Source organism: Gekko japonicus, unplaced genomic scaffold (assembly GCF_001447785.1).
Source record: "Gekko japonicus isolate JY-2015 unplaced genomic scaffold, Gekko_japonicus_V1.1 scaffold2497, whole genome shotgun sequence".
NCBI lineage: Eukaryota > Metazoa > Chordata > Lepidosauria > Squamata > Gekkonidae > Gekko > Gekko japonicus.
In genome coordinates, this window is record NW_015167129.1 from 152,035 (window position 1) to 175,915 (window position 23,881).

General features: G+C 41.5%; 2 protein-coding genes across 4 annotated transcripts in view; one reads left to right on the forward strand and one right to left on the reverse strand.

The window, feature by feature from the left end:
* MPZL1 (myelin protein zero like 1) overlaps positions 1 to 4,498 on the forward strand; it is a 41,329-nt gene extending 36,831 nt beyond the window's left edge. The window contains exon 7 of one of the 3 annotated variants that reach the window (XR_001482578.1): positions 3,705 to 3,767. Coding sequence is in view for 2 of the 3 variants with exons in the window: in XM_015413029.1 (XP_015268515.1) it covers positions 3,705 to 3,806 (102 nt within the window). In the remaining variant the exon portion in view is untranslated. Of the gene's footprint in view, positions 1 to 3,704 lie in introns of all 3 variants that reach the window. The other 2 variants (XM_015413029.1, XM_015413030.1) reach the window with 2 other exon arrangements.
* A 4,655-nt stretch (positions 4,499 to 9,153) lies between these two features.
* Positions 9,154 to 23,207, reverse strand: MPC2 (mitochondrial pyruvate carrier 2). Its single transcript, XM_015413036.1, has 5 exons — positions 22,976 to 23,207; positions 14,808 to 14,848; positions 12,211 to 12,295; positions 11,144 to 11,255; positions 9,154 to 9,661 (listed from the first exon to the last, which is right to left on the reverse strand). The coding sequence occupies exons 1-5, from the start codon at positions 23,076 to 23,078 to the stop codon at positions 9,613 to 9,615; spliced, it is 390 nt and encodes a 129-aa protein (XP_015268522.1). The 5' UTR covers positions 23,079 to 23,207; the 3' UTR covers positions 9,154 to 9,612.
* Positions 23,208 to 23,881: the final 674 nt, after the last annotated feature.

Consider the following 23,881-nt stretch of genomic DNA (forward strand, 5'->3'; position numbering starts at 1 on the left):
GAGTCTTGTGAGCAAAAATTCTATTTTGTGAGCTCCTGGCATTAAAGTTGTGAACGAGCGATTCCTGAGCAAAGACAAAAATGTGTGAGCCGGAGGCTGAAAAACTGTGAGCTAGCTCACACTAACTCAGCTTAGAGGGAACACTGCTGGAGACTCTGATCTTCTTTGCTGGGATGCTGTGTTTAAGGTAAAGGTTTCCCTTGCTCGAAAGCCAGTCGAATCTGACTCTAGGGGGCGGTGCTCATCTTCGTTTCGAAGCCGAAGAGCCAGCACTGTCTGAAGACGTTTCCATGGTCATGTGGCAGGCGTGACTAAACACCGAGGCGCACGGAACGCTGTTACCTTCCCACCGAAGCAGTACCTATTTATCTACTTGCAATTTCTTGCTTTTGAACTGCTAGGTTGGCAGGAGCTGGAGCCAGAGATGGGAGCTCACGCCGTCACGCAGCACTAGGGTCTCAAATTGCCAAACTACAGACCTTCCGGTCTGCAGCTCATCGTCTTAACCTCTGAGCCACCACAGCACTGTGTTTAAATGTACCCAAATAAGTTGGTTTCCAAACCTAGACTTTGGTTTCTTTTCTGTGGAGAGAGCTGTGCTCTTCTTGTGGCATATTAAAAACCTAGGAAATAGGATTAGTATTTTTTTGAAGTTGTCTCTTCTTGCTAGGCAGTGTTCATTATGTGTCGCAGATTGTGGATATTGACAGGCATAAGGGTTTTGTTGATACAGAAGTTTTTTTAAAAAAAGAAAGAGATAGAAAAAGGCAGGGAGATTAGTACTTAAAAACATTAAACACTTAACTTCAAACAATATGCCTGATAGCAAAGTAATGCACACAAGTTGCTTACTCACTACAACTGTATAGTCACCTTATTATTGCAAATCATCAAGTTGTTTACCATCTCCTGTTGCGAAAGTAAGAATTGGGTTGCCTGAGGTTATGTTTCAAATGGCACGCATGGATCTCAGCCTTGTTTGGTTCATTGCATCTTAGGCTGGCTGATTACTCATCAGGTTTGCTTTCACTCTTGCCCTTATTCGTAATTCATTTGAGGCATCGTCTTTCCACAGCTGTGCATGCCTGTTTAGGACCATATGTGTCTGTTCACGTCCCTCATTTGCCTGTACAGAGTTGATTCACTTTGAATGTAACAGCCTGTATTCTCTGCCTTCTAGTTTCAATAATTCCGACTGGTTATATTGATTCTTGTATTGCATTATGTATAAATGTTACATATGATTCCAGATAGCCCTCTGAATGCTGAACTTGTTTACCTTAAGTATTCCAGGTTGTTTTTCTAATTGGCAGTTTCAGTTAAAAAACCACTTACCACAAGCTGCACATAGATATTGCAGAACTGACAAGGTAAGACAGGACATGTAGGTGAAGGGTGGCCTACATAATGAGGAAATCTTCAGAGAGTGCTTCCAGATTTTGATCATGTATACTACCTTCTGTGAAATTTTGAAAAATCCACGGGGTCACCTTGAATTTCTGCATAGAATTGTGGTGGTCGCCTAATAGACCAAGACACCTTCTTTTCAGATATGCTTGTATTTTCCAGTTTATTAGTTATGTAAATCCTGGCATCCCTTGATCTGTAACTTGGTAGGAATAATTAGGCTGTAAGTCTGGAGTCATTACTGAGTCGAAAGGAAACAGTTTTTCTTGGACACTAAAAGGCCTAGTATTTGGAAGAAAATACTGACAATTGTCTCTTGAGTTGGTTGCTAGAAATGTACCCATGGAACTAGCCCTTGGGTTGATCAGATTGATTAGTAGTTTCATATGAAAGAGATAAATTTAGTTACACATTAAACAGAACAAAAAGATACATGTGCAGAGCAAGACATTATTAATAAGGCCTCCTGTAAGAGGCTTTCTGAGTTCTGTTAATTGTGTTGAAAACTGAGCAGCTAATAGAGGAAGTCTGTTGTGTGAAATTAAAGTTCTATCTTCCCTTGCCACATCTTTCCTTATAAGGAGTAGATCTTGTTCCTTCATTTTGAATTATATGAACATATTATTCTTTGATTCCGGACTCATCTGTTTCTAGGTACGTTATTATCTTCCTCTAAAATCCTTTTTGCTGCATTGGTCATCTTTCCAGTTTAGTGTAGTGGTTAAGTGCACGGACTCTAACTGGGAGAACTGGGTTTGATTCCCCACTCCTCCACTTGCAGCAGCTGGATGACCTTGGGCAAGCCTCTCACGAACAGTTCTGGAAAGAGCTCTCTCAGCCCCACCTACCTCACAGGGTGTCTGTTGTGGGGAGGGGAAGGGAAAGGAGTTTGTAAGCCGCTCTGAGACTCCGAGTGAGGGGGGAGATATAAATCTAATCTCCTCTTCCTCCTTCCTCCTCCTCCAAACAAAACAGATTTTTTTAAAGCCCAACTCTTCTCTTTTACCTTAATAAACTAATGAAATTGTATAGACACTTAAGATGGCATATTCCTTATGAGAATTGGGGAAAGAATACTAGGCCAACTAAAATCAGTGAAGGTAATTGTAGATTACAAGAACATGCCACATTAACCTGTGATTCCTTATGAACCCAATGATCTTGTTAAACACGAGTATTTATAGACTGTTCAACTTCTAGCTGCTTTCTGCTCTGACACTGCATTAGTATTGCTGCCATCTAGAGGAGTAAGATAAAGGTATGCAGGTATTTTGTACTAAATAATCTTCATGTCTTTTGTGGACATCACACAAGGAGGTGCTAAATCGCTGACAGTGACCACACACAGATGTCATAATGATCTTTCTTTCTCTTCCTCTTGGCACAGAATATGATTGAAAGTTTCCCAGTGTGGGAAGCCTGCCATGAACAAATAGGTTGATGATGATATATGTATGAGGTCAATATTTTCAAAAATAATTTGGTCAAACTGTGACCACTTTAAGCACATATGTGCTTAACGTGGTGAGTGAAATTCCAAAAGTGTATGTAGTTCCTTAAAGTGTGTACAAGATGATACCATGAATAGCACAAGTTAATGTACAGCACCACTGCCTGCGAGATGGGTGTGGACCTTTACTTTCATTCTGCTTCCACAGTGCTCTCCTCCTTCAGAGAGATAGTACTTCATTGTGGAGTATATTCCCTGGGTGTGAGGTGCGGTCTGCAGTGTATGGTTGCTGTTCTTTCAGTACTAGGCACTTCCTGGTCAGGCATCTTGCAAAAACAAAGGAGGGCAGTGCTGGGGAAGTAGAAGGAATGTATAGGATCCAAGACACAGTTCAGCACTGGGAGACAGATGGAACCTATTGAATGAGCCCGTTAAGTAGCACAGTGAATGTTTGTGCTCCTTTGAAATAGCAATCTATTCAGCCGGTGCTACAGTGCTGTCACCAGATTATTTTGTCTATCTGAACAGATGTCTAGGAAAGCATTTGCTGATCATTAATCTGCTGAAATAACACCTTGCAAAATCATTTAAAGAGCAGCTGACCTAACTTGTGTATTTCTCATATTGAAATGTCTCCCTGTGTATTTTTGGTAATATTTTTATCTGCATGTAACTTGCTGTGATGTATCACTAGTTGATGGATTTTGTCTTTGTGTCTTGGTTACTGTATTTTAGCAGAGAGCAAGGAATTAATAATTAAATAAAATATGCATACCCATAATGGGATGAAAGACATGTACTCTCTCCTTAGTTTGCTTACCCTAGATTTGTTTTCTTTCTGTTTTAGGGCCCAGTAATTTATGCACAGTTAGATCACTCTGGCGGGCATTACAGTGACAAGATCATCAAGTCAGAGTCTGTGGTCTATGCTGACATTCGGAAGAACTGAGGAGATCCCAACCTACCCAAAGCTAAACAAAAATTTTAACTGGAATCGCTTGAAGAAAATTGACCCAGAGAACTCACATGTGGCCTTTGATGCCTAGGCTAGGACCAATGCATGTGCATACAGAGAGAAAGAGATTATATATGTATTGTGTGTAAATAGTCTATTTAATCGAACAGAAATGAGACCAATGTTGCATGTTGAAATATGGTAAAAATTCTGCTTATAAATTACCAATATTTTTTTTGTATCTAGGATAAGGGGAAGAAAGTGAAAATTCATATTACACTTTTTAGATAACTTGTCTTAATTGTTTCGTGGAAAACTGGAAAAATTCCTGGATATTTTGAATGGGTTTGATACTTTGTTTTTACAGGTTCTGTTTCTCTGATGAAATTGACATGAAGAAAACTGTTTCTGCATGATTCCTTTTCCAACTCTGGTGCTTTCCACACTTTACTTTTTCATGAAACTTGACTCATGTCCTCTCTCTTCAACATCCACTTAATCTCTTACCCTGTGGGGGAAAACAATCCACTTCCCATAGCTTCCAGCCTAATCTCAACTGGCTGGAGCCAAATTTCAATCTTTAGGGCATTACACTAACATCACTAATACAGTCTTCACAAGGCTGTTTTAAGGAAGCAGCATTAATTGAAGTCCCTTTACATACCCTGCCACCCTGCTATAAGAGTAGTTAATACAGGCATAGTGGGATTTTTTTTTTTTTTAAAAAAGGTGAAGCATATTTGTACTTTGACCAAAAGAACGTAGTAGAGAATGCATGGTGTATCTTTGCAGTTTGATCCTGGCATGGCTGTCAGTGAAACTTCTAGAAAGTAGAGAAGGCTTGTTAGAAAAAAATAATTTTATTGTCATAATAGCAGTCTGCCTTCATCTAATCTCACTCCTGTGGGAAGAAGCCATGAAATGTGATAGGCTTGCTGTGGCCCCATTCTGCTTCAGAAGGACAGGACCCAGCATACTCATGTTACTAGCTTTTAATGCCTTGGTTCTCACAGAGACATTAAAGAAAACGTTGTTTTTTTATGGTGTGCTGTGGCCAGCTTACTGCTACCTCCTCTGATCTCTGGGACTGGTAAATTAGGTGTCCACAGAAGCTTGCTTTATTTGTTTTTTAAAATTTCCAGTTGCAAAAATAGATTTTTAAAAGGAAAAAAAGGCTGCTACTCTTTGGTTAAGTAGAGTGCAGATGTCTTCAGATGTTTGATCTTGAGCTTTATTTATTTACTAGGAAAAAGGCCCGTTGTGGAAATAAATACAACGGCCTCTAGAAAGAGGCTCTGGGCGGGTGCCCCGGCCTTGGACACTCAGTGTCAATTTGCTGTGGTGACCTCAGCAGGGTATAATGACACTGAGTCCACCATTTTCTCCAGAGGAACTGATCTCTGCTACCTAAAGAACAGTTGTAATTTTGAGTGATCTCCAGCCCTCACCTGGAGATTGGACACATTTTACCTCAGAACAGCAAAACTGTATAGAATGTTAGAGGCAAAAGCCAATCAAGTTGCATATGCAAACGACCTCTGTGTTCCGAGGCAGAGGCCAATGAGGCTGCATATGCAAATAACCTCTGTGTTCTGACTGGATATGGGGGGGGGGAGAGGAACAGCAATATGTTTAGAATGTTGGAGGCAGGAGTCAGGCAAAGCAGCCAGTGGATAGGGAGATCCTCTGAATGACAGATCAGAGAGCGAACTGATTTTGGAGCGTGTGGAATGTTCTAGAGAAGTGCCACCACCATTTGGCTTTTATTTATAAGGGAGATACTTTTTATACTCTGATAAGTTGCAGGCAGAAAAAAAATGTAAACAAAAATTGAGTTTTTCCCTTTTGGGAATCTGATGATTCAATTTGCTGAATAGGAGTAATGATATAATGAAAATATACTGAATGGGATTCAACTGTTAAGATGCATCAAGAAAGACCAGCTGCAGAAAAGAGATAGAAAGTTTACATTCTCTACTGAATGGAACCTATTGCGTTCTTTGAAATTTGTTCTTGTGGTAGGGAAACGGAAGACCTTCATGGGCTTTTAAAGTTGCTCCAGTACTCTTTAGTTGCCCTTGTTTCCCAGTATTAGTGCTACTTTGTTGTCCTCTGTACATCAGGAGTGAGAAGAAAGCAAATCTGGCTTGCCCAGTGGACCATCTAGCACTGTCTTGTTGCTGAGATTCTTGTGAAGCACATGGGTCTACATGGACCATTGTATAATGCAGCACTCCTTGTTTTTCTGTTATGTGATTCTGAGTATGCATTTTTGCTTTATAAATATAAAATAATGGATCATGAGGATTCTAGTAATGAAAGGACTTACAAGATTTTAAGTTGGCTCATTTCTGTTTTAGAATGACCTCCAGTGATGGATGTTGTACTGTAGGGAAGAAGTCCATCACTTACTGAATCATAATAGGAAGGCTGAAAGCAGAGTGGGATGTCTCACACTGCAGTGAAACGTGTTGCTGTTTCTGATTTTTACTTTATACCACTAGCCTCTCCTGCTTGACCATCGACAAGTTAAACTCTGGTGAAGTGTGAGAAAGTAATGTTAACAAGGAAGGCCTACCTTAGTATTGGTTATATGCTACTATCCGTCCTTTGTTTTGATATTAGCTCAAGCCAGTTATGTGTGACTGCAGCAGAATTAAATGATTCCTCATGCAAGCCTTTAGAAGAAGAGTTGGTTTTATACTCTGCCCTTCACTACCTGAAGGAGTCTTTGAGTGGCTTACAATCACCTTCTCTTCCTCTCCCCACAACAGACACCCTGTGAGGTAGGTGGGGCTGAGAGAGCTCAGAGCTGTGACTGACCCAAGGTCACCCAGCTGGCTGCATGTGGAGGAGTGGGGAATCAAACCCAGTTCTGCTGCTCTTAACTACTGCACCAAAGTGGTGTTTAGTTCACAGGGTAAAATCAAACAGTTCAATAGATTTTCATCCCAGCATCTTTTACTATTGGAGCAATGCCCTACTTCTGTATCTAATAGTCACCCACTTTCTACTTTCTGTCACAATGTAGGTAAAATGCTGATATAACTCACAGCTTTTCTGTGGGAAATGTTCAAAATTAACTCTGCATTATGCATCCTAGTTTCTCAGTATTTTTGAAGCTTGAATATTGATATAGGAGTAATTTCCTCTACTCAGTGTCCTATTTTAAGTTCTGAGTTTCATAAAGCCACGTAGCGAACTTCTTGATAAATGTGAGAACCACAGAGAACTCCTTCTCAATAGAAAAAGATACTTATCAAGCAAAAACAAAATTCAATGGACAGCACTCAGTAATGTATTTCGCTAGTGTACCATGTGCTGTCCTTAGATCTGTCAATTAACCAATAGTTTTAATTTATCAGTAAGTGAATATGTAGATATTTGCATATGAATACAGCCGTTCTAAAGAAAAACACAGTAGACAAGGCACAGTTGTGTCAGAAGAGACATTCTCTCCTATGTGGGTGAAGAAGATCGCCTCTTATAAGAAGCAAACTGATACCCATGGATTTTTAAGTACTTGCATTAAAAATTAGTTGCCCACTTAATCAGGACAGCTTTCTATTGATGAAAGTTACTCTACTGACCTGACTACCAAGATTTCATCACCAGTAAAAAATTGCCCTGCTTTGTGAAATAAAGTCCAACTACATTAAAATCTTACAGAAGCAGCTGCTGTTGCAAATGGATGTTTACTTAATGCATTAACAACTGCATCCTTCATCTCATTCAGTTACCTCTGAATTCTGTTGCTTGACAAGTGACCATGTTGGAGCAGGTAGAATGTGTTCCATAGCTTTTGGGAAAGGAATTTCAAGATCTTTCAGATTGTAGCAGTAACCTTATTTGTGCTACGGCTTTCTTTATCCTAGAGCACTTTTTGTGGCTCCAGTAGTGACATTTCAGTGTGTAAATAGAAAAACGGAACTATTGTCTTAATTTTTTGAAGTAGGTTGGCTGAACATCTGTCCTGTAACTTGCTCTGTATGCACAACACTCAAAGGCTTTCCTTGCAGTATACAGTTGTTTTGGTGAAGTGAGCAGGTGTTTGATCATCAAATGAGATCTGTCTAAATCTTGTTTACATTCTTATGTCTGTCATATTTTAAAACCAGGACTTTTCTATTTGTATACGGTGGGTGGGAAGTTACTTCTTTTCTCCTTTCTTAAACCATGTTTCCTAGTTAAGATCTAGGGGACAATTTGGCATGTGTAAGGGCAACTTTCCTATGGTGCTGTATTTTAATGCCCTTTTCCTGTGAAAGGCAATCAAGATCAAATAAAGGACTCCCAGTTGTGAAACTCCACCCTCAAGCTTTGGACCTTTCCCCCCAAGATTTCCCTGTGCTCTACACAGCTCCACACAATGCAGCTATTGAGCCCTTTTCTGCTTTGTTTCTGCACTTTTTAAAAAACAAACTTGGAATTGAATTTTATATTTTGTTGTACAGTTGTCTTTTCTCCCTTCCCCACTATCTCAAAAGCAACTGCTACAGGGCAGCTTGCTGATTTCTGGAAAGCACCACTATGAGATGACCACACTGATGCTGCTAGATTTGGAGGGGTGGGGGGAACGAAAGGGGGTAGACACCTATAAAATGGGTGTATAATTCGGGGGAAATGGCGTATTCTCCATGGTCTTGTAATGTTTAAGTTGGAACCAGTGGTAGCATTCTTTTTGTTTTGACTAGCTTCTGAGTTGGACACACATCACATTGGATATTTACATGTTTTTTATTGTATGCTTGTGACTATTTTAATACACTTTTTCCATTAGAGGTCTGTGTGTGTTTAATTCGAGTGATGGGGGGGGGATATTACAATGTCTTTCAGGTACCTCTCATTTCAGGATGGGATTCAGCTGGAGGACAGAAGCTGCTAAAAACCGAAGTTCACCTTTTCCCATCCATCTGCAAAGGAACAGTTACTTACTGCTGCCCTTCTAGGATCACTTTGTCTTAACAGAAGGAGCCTTGTTAAAGAGTTCACCCTCAGGTTAAACAAGTAGTTGATAAAATTTCTTTTAAAAGTACAGAAAATTCTCAGTAAAACAAAGTCCAGGTCTAAACAACTCAAATTCATGTAAATATTCGGGCACTAATACAGAAAAGCCATAATAGGCAGCTCTGAGAACTGAATTCTAAAGTTGTTACATCAAGATGTATTTGAGTTGAACTCTTCTGTATTTCCTACTGTTGTGACAAGAAGTTAAGGCAATTAACACCACCTGACAGGAAAATTTGAGTATCTCTTTTCCAACAAATGTAAAGAATAGAGGAAACAATGATACTTTACAGTTCTCTCTAGTATTTATACCTTTATTTAGGAAAAGGTTTATTAGCTTTCCCCAAAAGGCAGCTAATAGCAAAGCAAATTTTTGTGACAACAGCTAATAGGATAAACGGGCTCTATTGATGACAGTTTTTTCTCCCATAGATCATGTCTAGGACTCTTTGTCAAAATGTAAAGGATTGGGTGGGTCTCCTTTATTCCTGAGCCATGTAGTAGTATGTAGATTGAATTTTAAACTAACCAAGTACACATTTTATGACCTGGGCTGCCATTTAACCCAGTTGACAGACCAGAATAGCTATCCATATTGGGTTGTGAAAGCTGAGCCTAACAGGCATTTTATTATAGTCAAGTTAAACTTTATTTGCGTAAAGAGACATTTTCTAGTTTATAGAAAAACATGCTCAAACATTAGTAAAAATTCATGCTGGACAAACTGCACAAGATTACAACTAGGTCCCTTGAGAGAGTTCACAGCTGAAATGTGAGGAGATGAACTACATTTTTATTGCTGCTTCTCTTCCTTCTCCTTGGCTTTTAGTTCTTGGTTATACCTGTCAGGAGAAGACAAAGTGAGTGCTTATAAACTACGATTTTGATTATTTTCACAGTTGAACAGGACCATAGGTATATCTTGTGGACGTCCCAGGCTTTAGTTTTGCATTTGAATCTAGGCAAGAATAAAGTGATAATGACTCAATCAAGATTGGGAGATTTTTGTAGAGAACATCTGCTCTTTCACTTGGGGCCCATATCTACATAGCATACAATCTTGTTTACTTTTAAAATTCTGAGCTCAGAAGAATATTACAGTCTATAAAGTGACTTGAAATTGTACTGTATTTTCAGCTTCTAAAGAACACGGGTAGCTAATATAAAAGTTTAGTTTGCCTGAATGTGCAAATCAGGAACAATCCCCATATTCTAGCTAGTTGTCTGAAAGATGGGAGCTAGAAGCAATAGGGGAAGGTCACTGTACATCATCAGTCTTTCCAGTCTGGACTTAAAATGGGGAAGACCACCTACCTCCCTTCTATGATGTTCAGACAGGAGAGGGGGCATATGCAGATGGATTCAAAACATGACATTTGATGAAATCACATTGAAGCTTGTTAAAATTATGCTTATACACTAAATGTGAAACTCCATATGCTGTGGGCATGGCTTCCCATCACTATCGTTGCAGCAGTTTCAGCAGCCATCCTTAAAGGAGCATGCCACTGAACTAGAAAAGAGTAGCATAAAGAGTTGATTGCTTTTGTACCATGTTATATCTTCCCAGAAGGCTAAGTGTCATAACTGGAAATCTAGAGCAGACTGCCGCAGCCTAAATGTATAACAGGGACCCCCATACCCACCCCTACAACATTGTTTTAGCTAGAGAGCCATCCCCACTTCAGTACAGACTGGACAGTCACGTGTTCTGCACCTGTATGATTTCATGTGATGGTGGTGTTCCAAGCCTCCCCAGCTTGAGAATCACTAAGGAGGCCTAGAGAACTACCAGTTTGTCTTATCTTGCTCCGTTAAAGCTGAAGATTCCGTAACATGAGAATTAAAATTGCTTAAGAAAGTTGTGAATTCTTCCCTCCCAAAGGACCAGCTACTGTAGGGGAGAGATATAGGGAGAAGGGAGTGAATGAAAACCAAGCAGGTATAGCTGTGCTCTTGTAGCTGGAGATACAAATCCAGTGAATATTTTGAATGGGAGCTCCTTTTTCTAAAGACATAACAATATTGTTAGAAAAGCTGGGGCTCAGTAGCCAAAGAAGCATGTGAGGCATAAGGCAAAAAATACAGGCCACCCCTATTAAGGCCTCCAGCAGCATGATGGGGAAAATATTCAGCAAATTATCATTGTCAGCCCACTCATCTTTCCTACATGCCGGTAGACTCTTTTACCCTGATTTTGTTTCATGTAGTGTTAAAGCACAGGAATCATGCCAGGAATCACTGGCAACACTGAAGAGTCTGACCAACCTGAGGAACCAGATGCTAAATAAGTCAACTGAAATCCTTCCTACTTGTTTACTTACCTCCATATACGGTACAGCTGAGAGCCGCCAGCACATCCCACGAAGAAATTAACAGTAAAGAGACCCCAGTTTTTAGGAATGATAACTAAGGAATATCTTGACCAGATAAGTCCTGTTGGGTTGTGAACAGATACAATAATTGAATTAAATGCACATTAGTACTTCAAGGGTAATACTGATTGTGGTCTGTAGTCATACAGGTGTTCATACCAAGTGGGACTATGAGCTGAGAGATCCAGATTCCAGTCCCCACTCTGCCGTGATCTTGGGCCTCTCACTGTCTAACCTACCTCACAGAATTAGTATTCCAGTCCAAAATGTATTCTATGGAAGCAAGTCAGCAATGAACACACCATCTGTGCACAGGGGTTTGGTCCCCAGTGTGACTGGCACAATATCAAATAGGATAAGCCAATTTTTGCAACACGCAGCCTGCAGTCTAGAAATTTGGCAGTCAATTTGTACAGTTGCTCCATAAGTTGACTGGTAAGAATTCTAAGCTGTCTGGAAAGTCCTGGCCTAAGAAAACCTTTCAGTCTCTCAAAGACTAATACATTAACAAAACTGTAGACAAAGCTCCATGTATGTAAACTTGTTCAGTCAACCACTATGGTACAATAGCATAGAAACTGCAGTCTCTGTTGGGATTGTTTTTATATCATCAGTAGAAAAAAAATTCTAATGCTAAACTGAGTTAATCAAAACTCAATTTGTATGGTTTCTGGCTAAACAGTTTCTAGCCAATTCTATTGATAAAACAATTTTCTGCAGTTGATTCAACAAGCCAAAGTGTTTTCAAAATCTTTTAGAAAATGAAACACCAAGTTTAAAAATTTAGTTCTGTTTGGATGGGTTTTGTTTCAAAAATGATTCCTCACTTATAGCCTCTCTCCAAGGTGGACATTCATGGGCAGGAGTTATCCCATGATTTCCTCAATGGTGTGAGCTGTGCTAGGTAGAGTATGACCAGGGATTCAAATCCAAGCCTCTTTGGTTCAAGGCTAATATTCTAACCAGACAAATATGACAAACATTGTTGAAGATGATAAGATGTCCATCACACATACCTGTGGCCATTAACACTGCAGACTGTGATGTGCTGAGTTTTTCTGCTGGCCTAGTCATATCAGCCATTCCAGCGCAGACCAAACCCTATAAAAAGATGGCGCATCAACTTCATTGGGACAGTGTTGAATTGTATAGATGTCATACTATAGTCAGAACCCAGGTGCAATCGTCCTTTGCATTTCACAGTTTAAGTCATTCAACTACTGAACATGTACACTTGTAGACATCAAGGATTTATAAAGGCAGTTACAGGCATACTGCATGCTCTGCTGCATTTTGAGGGAAGAGATGGTCGAAGGAGAAAGCAATTAGTTAAGTTTCTCCAATGGACTGGCCTAGAACTCAATTTGCTAGGTCTGTGGATTGAAAAACCTCAGTGGTGCAAGTAGTGGTTTATACCACTGCACGCACAAAGCAAGGAATCTCAATTGTTTTCAGATCACTTCCTAAACTCAGTGCAACTGCTGGGGCAAACTCATAGTTCACCCCCCCCACACACACACACTTGCTATATCAAAAGCTACCATATGAGTCCACTTGTGCACCTTGTTGTTACTGGCATTTTAAACATATAAGAACTGTCAATTTTTTTATAGATGTTCCATGTTCACAGGCCAGATTTATTGGGGGAAAATGCAAAGAGATTATCCTGTAGGAAACAAATGTCATACAAGACAAGTCCCACAGAAACTTCACATTCAACAGCAAAGAGTTTCTTTAATCAGCTCAGTTTAGAAAAGGGGATAGCTTCTAAGCTTTTTCAAAAGGCTTTGGGCCTCCCTGGTAAGCATTCCCAGTTGCTTATCATAACGTGCACAATAACAGTCTATTGGGAGCAATATAAAATAGTACATTTTCATGTTCAGAGTTAAGTACGGTCTGTGACTTCCTACACAATTTCCTACTGAAACACGTCCTATTGATAACAAGCCGTGCTGGATGCCGCTAATGCACACACATGAAGCTGCCTTGCCGAGTCAGACTATCAAGGTGGTATTAATTGATTTTACCTTTGGTTAGGTCTCAAAGATGTACTGGTCATTCTGATACTTTACTTCCCACCTAATTCCTCATTGGACACCCTGTCTGACCTGACAGACATAATCTCAGGGTTAGTGCTGGAGACACTCAGATTGATTTTTCTGGGTGACTTCAAATCCATGCCAGTGATGACACCTTGGCAGGGAGGCATAAGATTTTATAGTCACTGGCCACCATAGGCCAGGTGGTAACTGGCCCTATGCACAACAAAGGACACACTTTAGACCTTTTTTTCCAGAATCAGTGGGGAAAGAGCTACTCCGGGGAATGGAAATCTACCCTATGCCATGGTCTAACCCAGAGATGTCGAACTCATTTGTTACAATAGCCAGAACTGACATAAATGTCACTTCGTCAGGCTGGGCCATATGTGCCATAAAATGAATGTCAAGTTCTGGAGATATAAACTTTATAAAGGACAGCAGCTAGTATGCTCTGAGTTGGTATATCCTCACTGCAAGGCCCATGGGCTGGGAGGGGTGTGTTCTGGCCCCCGGGCCTTATGTTTGAGACCCCTGGAACCCTTATCACGGCTCAGGTGAATATGCCACCAATGCTCTGCAGGAGCAAGCTAAAATGCTCCACCCACAGAAACTAATGGATCCAGCTAGCCTCCAGAATGCCATGGTGATATACACATTTTGTAAATAACTAAATAAATCTCAAGGCTAGGCTACTGTATGAATTCTACATGGTTCTGCCCTTAAAAACAACTTAGAAACTCCAGTTGGTTCAGAATGCTGCGGCATAGCTGATACTGGATGCTAAGCAGAATCTTCATATCCGGCCCGTTCTGTGTAGACTCCACTGTGCATTGAAGTAGATGCTAACAAGATAAGGTTTTAGTTTAACTAATAGAGGCCTTTAGAGTTTGGCACCACTTATGTAGAATAGTAAAGATAACATGGGGGGCCGTGGTGGCTCAGAGGTTAAGACGCTGAGCTGTACACTGGAAGGTCTGTAGTTTGGCAGTTCGAGACCCAAGTGCCGTGTGACAGAGTGAGCTCCCATCTCTGACCCCAGCTCCTGCCAACCTAGCAGTTTGAAAGCAAGACATTGCAAGTAGATAAATAGGTACGCTTTGGTGGGAGGGTTACAGCATTCTGTGCACCTTGGTGTTTAGTCCTGCCGGCCACATGACCACAGAAATGTCTTCGGACAGCGCTGGCTCTTCGGCTTGGAAATGGAGATAAGCACCACCCCCTAGAGTCGGATTTGACTAGCTTTTGAGCGAGGGAAACCTTTACCTTTTAGAGATAATATATACAATGTTTCCACTAAGCTGTCAGAGAATGCAGCAGCTTGACAGAACCAACCAGGGAGTAGATGTCCTTTCAACTCAAGTCAATTGGCAGTATTTCTACATCTTTCTTACAACATATTCTGACTGTTTATTGGTCAATATTCTCAGACAGATTAGAGGACCTGTCTAGCCATATTTAGAAAGTTGTGCATATACAAATGTTTGTAGGAATTTCAATTTTTCTGGGCCACAGCTTACAGTTTTAGCTCATGGGTTTCATGCATTCCATACTGGCCTAAAACGTCAACTTACCCATTTCATAACAGGTGCCCAGAAAAACACTGTTTTAGGACCTGCAAGAGAACATTTTTAGTTAATGCACAAAACCAGAAAACTGAAGCAACACAGAGTGGAACTACATACACTAGATCTACAAGTCAAGCAATACACAAAGTATGGACTGTCTGTTGTGTAATAATTTTTACAATGGCACCAGCTTCTTGTACTAGTTCTCAGAACAGCAAGTAGCTTTGCTGCACTGGCCAGATACAGACTGTTAAAGGGGGGGAAACCCTGAAGTTTATTCGAGCAGTTCGGACACCCCTCCCCCCCCCCCCCCCCCCCCAGTATCTTGCTACTCACAAGAAGCCTCTAAATTCCTGCAAGTAGCTGTCGGGTTCTGTCACCACCTAACTTCTCCATGGGGTGGGGGAGGGGAGGAAAATACTGAAGACTCCAACTCCCCAGTGGATACAAAGTGTCCTCCCTTGACAGGGCATTGCTGAAGGCAGCTGGGTGAAAGATGCTCAGGGAAGAAGGATGCCCTGTCAAGGGAGGACACTTTGTATCCACTGGGGTGTGGGAAGTTATGTTGTGAGCAAACCCAGATTACTTTAGAGGCACCTGAGAAGTTTGGCCATCGTTTGAGGTAGAGACCAAACATCACTAACAGTGAATGCTCATGTGACTTCCTCCTGGTCAAGGCTGTGCTGTCCTTGCCCCCCCCCCCCCATGTCCTTCCTCTTGCAAGGCCTCAGAGGGGAGGGAGGTTACACCACCTTGTTCTTCCTGCTTTCCATATCCTTTGCCCTTATATGCTGCCTGAGCAGGGATATTGCATCTTCCCTGGCCTGCTGCAGATCCTCCTTAAAAAGGCTCCCCTCCCCTGGCTTGCTCCTCCTGCCTACCCCTTCACCCAGCCAGAAATGCCCTGAGGCCCTGTCTCAGGGGCAGCTGCCTGCTGGGCGGCTCCCTTCCCCTGGGCAGGGCTTGATGTTGTGCCTGGCTCCAGGTGGCTGCCCAGTTCTGTTACTGAACCTAGAGTCTGCAGCCCCATCCTGCCTGTTCTAGGCTTGTCCTGACCGGGTGGCTGCAGCTGCCAGTTGTGTATGGCTTGTCTCAGCCAAGCAGAGCTGCTCCTGCATGTTGCCAGACAACTCACTCTAACAGCACCCATTTAACAGCGTGTTTTACAGCCAACTTTTCTCCAGCAGCCCCTCTTCTCGAGGAGATAATGCAAAGGCTAGGAGATTATTTTGTAATGCACCTTAATTCTTTCATAGGTGCTCAAGTTCTGCAAAATGTGGGGTTTCATCATTATGGGTAGAATGGTGCATCCAAAGATAACACATGCATAGCCTTGCAAGTAAGGCAAATACAAACTAAGAATTACCAGGTGCATTTTGCAAGAAAATAAAATTACAGATCAAGAAATCCTATTAACAATTGATAAATAAATTGCAAGATAATAGTTATATTATGTGCATAGCTGTGTTTTGTAACACAGTTTAATCATTTTATAGATGGTCAAGGTCTACATGTTGAGGCTCCTGAGCAGTAAAAAGTAAATATTCTTATTACATTTGTTCAGAACTGCTAATTGCAGCTATAACTATCCATTTCCTCTAGATGCACTGTGGGAAGAGAACTGCTATATTCTTGTAAAAAGTGGAGCTTCACTGCCCATTGGAAAAGAAGCAAAGAAACAGTTGTTTTGATCCGCTGGCATACTAACCAATGTTCTCTCTAATATTTTTCCCTACTGAGTGGAGCAGTTCACATCCTGAGCAGAATATAACGGCTGCAATCTTAAAATGAGCAGTGCAAGACCCAGTGTGGCTCCAGTTTGCTGCTGAGTGGGGCTTCCTGTGTTAATGGGCAGCCGCTCATGCACACAGCTTAGAGGGAATGCTGACACTCACTATATAACAAACCCACCAAGAGCTTAAAAAAAATTCTTCCCATCCTCCCAAAAGAAAGTACATGGTTGGAGAACCTCATTCATATTATTCAAATGACCTGTGAGGTTAGGCTAAGACTGTGTGAGAGGCCTGAAGTCACCCTACGAGTTTCCTATCCAAACTGAGATCTGAACCCAGGTCTCCCCAGTCACAGTCTGACACTAACCAACAGCACCCATCAGGCAACATAAAACCACTGCAAGTGGTTAACTTGTTTAACTTGTCAAGAGCCTACATCCAGATTTGTTTCAAGGGGAAACTTGGAATATTTTGAACAGCGACTTTTTAAAACATGAGATTTAGTGGATTTATTATGCAGCTTTTGATTATGGCAGAAATGAAAGGCAGCCTCTTCATCATGAAAGACGCCCCCAAGTGCCGAAGCTTTCATGAATGATCCAACCATATTGGTTGTGACTTGCAAACTTTTTTTGTGTCTTGCAATTTTAAGAACTCTGACTTTCTCTTATCTTAATGTTCTTATGGCAAGGCAGCAGTTTACAACACTTTGGGAAGTGTTATGTTTTAATCATCTTGTAAACAAAAATTAAATAATTGGGTAGCTGTGTTTCCATTAAAAAGTTCTGATATGCTTCAAAGGGTATACTGGTCCAGTATAATTTTTTAGTTGTTGTAGATTTTCTGGGCTGTGTGGGTGGGGTCTTGGCATTGTAGTACCTGACGTTTCGCCAGCAGCTGTGACTGGCATCCTCAGAGGTATAACACAGAAAGATGGAGTACTCTCTGTGTCAATGCCTTCGACAACATAGTCTAGTTTTTATCAAAAAAAATTTTCATACAGGACACTTTTATAAGGGGAAGAGAAGATGCAGAGATGGGATGCCAGCCTCCAGGTGAGACCTGGGGATCTCCTGGAATTACACCTCATCTCCAGACTGCAGAGATCAGTTCCCCTGGAGAAAATAGCTGCACTGGAGGGTGGACTCTATGGCATTGTACCCCACAGAAGTCCCTGTCCTCCCCAGGCTCCATCCCCAAATCTCTAGGAGTTTCCCAACCTGGAGCCAGCAACCTTACTCCCCCATCCCTCGCCAGTGGCCAGGAGGTAGCTGGCAACCCTACTCCTTGCACAGGCACTGTGAATAGACTGTGCTAGCAGCATATGCAACAGACGGACTTGAGCACTGCACATTATAAAGCTCTCCATGCAAGTGAAAAGTTGTTCAAGAGTCTTGGGGAAATGATATAAATAAATAAATCTATCAGGTTATTGAAGAGATAAATGTCCTGAAATAGTTTGATATGTCCCACTGTCTTTGAGTGGGAGATACATTTTTTAAAGGAAGTATGTAAAGAAATAGATAATGTATAGGCTAGTTTGAACAAAAATATTCTAGCAATCAAGGTTATTAAAATCTTTGCCTAATATCTTTAAGAGTTATAAGTTGCACATTTCTTGCAAGAGAAGTTCCATTATTCACAATGCCTTTGAGGAATTCTAAGGAGCTTTCTATTCAGAGTAACTATACAAAGGACAAAATGAGATGCACCAAGTCATGCCTTTCTGCTGCCAGCAGCAACTTTCCCAACTGCATAAAACCAAGGAGAACAAGAGGAGTTGGATATTTAGCAAGTTTAGCAATGGCTGTAGCATATGAGAAACTATTAGCATAGGAATCAGACTTGTTAATTACACAGAAGTCCTCTCCAAACTGGCCATTTAATTTGGAATTGCCATGATTCCCTCACTCAGTTGTAATGGATAATACTGCTAGCAGTGCACTGCAGGTCACAGTTTTCTATGCTGTCCTACTTCTTTCAGACCTCTTGTGTACACATTTGTGGGGTTTTTCCACTTTAAAACAGAATTGCATGGCTAACTGTGTAGAACAGAAAAGTGCTTTTCAGTCCCCCTTTCACAAGGAGTGTTCAGACTGGTGACAGTGGCAGTTTCCAGCTCACCATTTCTTGATTTCACTACCATTTTTGGCACAAAAAAAGGGGGGGGGGATTCTTAAAAAAAAAACCAAGATCCGTCAATGTCACTATTATACCTGTGGAACTGAAAACAAACAGCTACAAGGGATGATGCAGAAGGTCAGGGTCACAACCTTCCACCTGCAGCAGAAAACTTTACCCACACACACACACTATTCACCCTACAAATAGCATGGATGGGCAGAGATGGTGATATTCCCTGTAGAAAACAAAGGCGGAGGGAAAGATTCAAACCAGTGTTGTAGCAGTACTATGGCTGCACTCTGAGTTGCCCTCCCAAAGTAGTTCTTAATTGAAATTAAAGATATTGGCAAACCCACCACTCTGGAAGGTCTACCCTTGAAACTAATAAGAGAGGAGGAACAACAATTAAGGCACTTCCCTGCTTTTTAACTTCAGTTTATTCTCATTTCTCATCTCCCCTGCCTGTAAAGCCCCATGCATTAAGCTGATTTTGTTGCTTTCTGTTGGTTTTCAGTCCCCCAGAAGTGCTATGTTGTAATAATAGGGACAGAAGTAAACATGGGTTTAGTTTCTTAAATGAATCTAGGAAATTATAAACTAGGGAATCAAAACTGAATGGAGCTTATTTCTGAGTAAATGCACTTTGGCTCTCACTGCTCCATGAGGACAAGAATAAGGAATTCTAGTGTGTTTGTGTGTGGGGAGCAATGTTCCCTCTAAGCTGTGGAGTCTTGTGAGCAAAAATTCTGCTTTGTGAGCTACTGGCATTAAAGTGGTGAGCAAGCGATTTGGCTCCTGCATAAATCAGTTTGCTCTGGAGTCATCCTTCCTGAGCTAAGACAAAAATGTGTGAGCTGGAGGCTAAAAAAATGTGAGCTAACTCACACTAACTCAGCTTAGAGGGAACATTGGTTGGGAGTCCTAGTTTCAATTCTGCTTCCAACTAATTGCAGAAAAGTAATCCTTCAGCAGTGCAAAACAGTCCATTTGTGGACAGTTCTAAAAGGAAAGGGATATTCCTCAGATACTGACACATATTCTAGGGGAAATGTCACTTATCTCACTAGGCCATCAAACTAACCTGTATCAAGGACAAAAAAAAAAAAAAACACTGGACTTGCATTTTGTATTGGATGGGTTTTGCTCTTGAAAACATGTCTCGAGCACAACAGCAGTAACAGCTTTCAACTGGTATAATGCTGATCAGCATCTTAGTTCAGCACCCTCTCATCACAACCTAGACCCACATTTGTCAATGACTCCTGAAACACTGCTTGGCACAGAAGAGCTTTTCAGAAATTCTAACAGTATTACTTTATATATCTTCAGTTTCTAGAAAAACAAGGAGTTCTTGTGTGAGAAGGGAAAGCTGCAACACTGGTGTTAGTTTAGATTCTTCCATCTCTAAGAACACAAAAGCCTATTCCCTCGGACCTTGCCTAACTTTCTTTCAGAGCCTTCAAAGTGTTATGAACTTCAATCATATTGCACAAATGTCCTGCTTACATTATTTTAGTAATCCTCAAAATCTTGCAAGGTGATTATTGTGATCCTCAGGTTGCAGACAGCTGTCCGAAGTTGGGGTGGGGGGAGGGAAGCTTGCCTAAGGCCACCTACAAAGTTCTTAGCCAAGGTGCACTGCTTTGATGCTTGACTTTAAGAATTAACTTTTTGCCACAAATTTTGAACGACTGAATGTCCACAATCAAGCAACACAAGTCACAAAGCACAGGCAAGACTGGCCTTTGCTACTACCTAATATACAGCAGAGCAAAGCTAGCATAAGTATTCTGATGAGCAATATAGCTCTTCACGTACCATAATTCAGGCCTTGACATATTTTCTTTGACTGTAGGAGCTGGCCCAGAAATTTAGGAATTAGATTCATTGTTTAGCCTTAAGCATTTTGTATTTTAATAACCAAATTTTCTAATATTTGCTACCACAAAACTTAATCCTTCACATTAATTTTTATTAGAGCTATGACAAAAATGTTGCAGCCTATACACAAATAGGGTGGGGTAGCCGTATTGGTCTGAAGCAGAGGAACAAAGTTGAAGTCCAGTGACACCTTTAAGACCAACAAAGTTTTATTCAGGGTATTGGCTTTCATGTGCATGCATTCAGATACATTGAAATGGAAGTTACCAGTCCATACATATAAGTAGAGGGTGAACAGCAAATCAGCATACAACATAATGAAGATGTTTAATAGATGCAAGGATCAAACAAGCTTAGTCTATATGGTTACCATTTTTGGGGGTTTAATTCCGGGGGGAAACATAGTAATGGAAATAAATATATCAAAATTGGAGACTGATGGGCAGATGTACTCTTCCTAATTGTGGAATGCTGAGAGTAATTAACTGAGACCCACCCATAATTAAACCCACACAAATGGTAACCGTACAGAACAACTGAAATATATACAAAATATAAAAACTGGTTAGGAAGAAGAGATCACTGAGGGAATGCCAAACCAAACAAAAATGTCTGCACCTGCTGGCAGTGAACAAGCAATGACTTCATGCACATTTAGTTTTATGTTATGCAACAATACATTCTGATAAGCCACTGTGAACTGGTGAGAGACAATACAATAATATAATTGCTGAAAATACTAGGGTCACGATGAAATCTCTAGGCACCATGGCAATCTGGGATTTGTCAAGCCCTGCCATAATCCATTTGTCCACAGAAGATCAGCATGGGTAGTAGTAATTTGCATATTATTTATTTATTTATTGCAAAGACCCACAGCCTGAAAAATCCCATACAGGAGAGATACTGAAGTTGAGAAAGCCAGCTTCAACTTAAAAGAACAGTAATCAGTAGTTTGTTTTCTAGTGGATTATCGTTAAAGATAAGATTACAAATAGTTTCTTCTTTTCTCCACAGTAATAAATTCAAGGGAAACTATGGTTAACAAATTCAGTCTAACAGAGATGTCAGCTGGAGAGCAGGAATTACAGCCAGTCAATCTATCATTGCTTTATCATCTAGATTATTTAATAATATTGAATGACAATATAAGTGGTATTTCTGGGTTTCCACTGCTGATAGCCACAAAATATATTTTAGGAGCTGCTGAAGACAAAAGATAGATAGGTGTGTTGGGCCATAGAAAAATCCAGAACCAAAGGCATACAACACTTCTTTAGCCAAAATGACATGTGTTCTGTTGAAAATGTTCCCCTATCCAAGTCTTCAAATGAACATTTGAATAGGAGTGGTTCCTAGGAAAGTGTTATCTCAGAAACCGTGGATGGGGGAGAAGTTGCTTTTTGGACCTCAACATGACCTAGGACACATATCTTCTAGGCTGAAGAAATACAGAGAAAGATCTCCCGTACCTTTCACAGTACCAGAGAAAGAATTGGCAGAAAATACAGCTTCTTTTATCCCTGCATGACAATTCCATTTCGCAACTGATCACCCCAGCCCTCAACCCTCCCGTTCACGAGTCAGTTATATATTTCAAAACTACAGAGATTCCGTTTGATAAGCATCTTTACCATCAAGGAAGGTTGACAGAGTTTTGTATCAAAATAAATTGGGGGCATCAGTACAGGAAAGCTGTACATCCTCCCCTTGAGATAACAGGCCTCTCAATTTTCAGCATGGAAAGGGAGACTGAGGAAACTCTCTGCAGTGTCCTTTTAAAAGGGCTTGCAACCTCCTATCCCACTCCGCTCCTTTACACAACCCCCCCCCCCACATACACACACCAGAGAGGGGAAGCAGAGTTAAGGGATTTCCGAATCGAATTTCTTTAGCATCACTAGATTATTAACCAAAGCATTATAATGAGTTTGTGGGGTGACCAGATGTAGCAGAGAGATCGCACTGCACTACTGAAAGCCAATCAGCCTCTTTCTCCCTCACTCACTCCCAGCCTTAACTATCACACAGGGCTCTCGTGAAGACCACATGGAGAGAGGAGAACCATGTACAGGTATGTCACCTTGAGCCACTTGGACGAAGGGAAGGCTAAAAATGTCAAAAACTGATGCTACACTGGACCTACTGACGCAGCCTCTGTCACAGCGAATGAAAGGTACCCAGAGCCTTTCTACTTGCGGGGTCCAAGCACTGAAACGTGGACCCTCCTTACCAATTCCAACACATACCTTCATTCTCAAGAAACGTAAGGTATGGTAAGCTTTCTTTTCTTTTGCAGTATCATAAACAGGATAATGGTCTTGACTGTCCGAGCCAGGCCAATCTCTCTCTCTCACACACACGCACACTTTCTAACAAAGCAGTCAAACGAACAGATAAGAGACCTTGTCATCCCCTCTCGCCCACTCCCACTACCTGCAGGATGGTTATATAAAGGGCGAATCCGTGCTGGCAACATGAGTTCGATCCGGTCTAAGAACCGATGGTAAGAGGCACGAAACCCCGCCACGGCCGCCATCGTGAGTGCGGTGACGGCGGTAACTGAGAATACAGCGTCTCTGGTCGACCTGCCGTCCTTCGCCGCCCACAGAAACACAGCAAGAACACCCCCCTCCCTCACAGACACCCAAGCAGGTGGTAGGGCGAGCCCCGCTAGCTTTCTTTTGATTTGCTCGCTGAAGGAGAAAGGGGCGGGCTTTATCAGCTGATCTCCGCGCCATTGGCTTAGCTACTCCCCAAACCGGCTTGCCCTCCGGCTTCGATGACATTTACACGGTCAACTTCACGTCCACTTTTGATGACGATAAAGCAGTTGGGACGACGATCGATGACGATTTTAGTATTTATTTATATTATGGAGATAGGTTACAAAACCAATGACGTCTGTCTTCGTGTTTTTTCTCTCTCCTAACGCATGATCGAAGCCGTCTAGTTGTTTTATGTAAGGCCGTGTCTGTCTATACCTCGTCGATATTTCTTAACACTGAATCCGAGCCCGCAGTGTCGTCTGGAAGGTGTGAGAGAAGACGCTGCCCGAGTCAAAGATGGTGGCTTTGCCAGTGTAGATCAAAAGACCATCGCGCAGAAGAGATCGCGACGTGACCCGCTTTCCTCTCTATGTCTATTTGAAAAAGTGTGCGTGCACACGAAAGCTCATACCTTGAATAAAACTGTGTTGCTCTTAAAGGTGCCCCCTGGACTCTAAATTTGTTCTATGGCTATTTTTGTCACCCTGAGGGTGGGGCGAGGACGATAGGTCCGGGCGTGAGTTCTCGCGATAGCCTCGATAGTTCGGTGGTGAAGGGGATCTGGGGATGGGGG

What these genes read in the sequence shown, in the direction of transcription:
- MPC2 (XM_015413036.1), bottom strand. Translation starts at nt 23,078, where the DNA reads ATGGCGGCCGTGGCGGGGTTTCGTGCCTCTTACCATCGGTTCTTAGAC. An exon ending in GGGCACCTGTTATGAAATGG is followed by an intron (nt 12,296 to 14,807) that starts GTAAGTTGACGT and finishes ATCTTTTTATAG; the next exon opens with GGTTTGGTCTGCGCTGGAAT. An exon ending in TGCAGTGTTAATGGCCACAG is followed by an intron (nt 11,256 to 12,210) that starts GTATGTGTGATG and finishes ACAACCCAACAG; the next exon opens with GACTTATCTGGTCAAGATAT.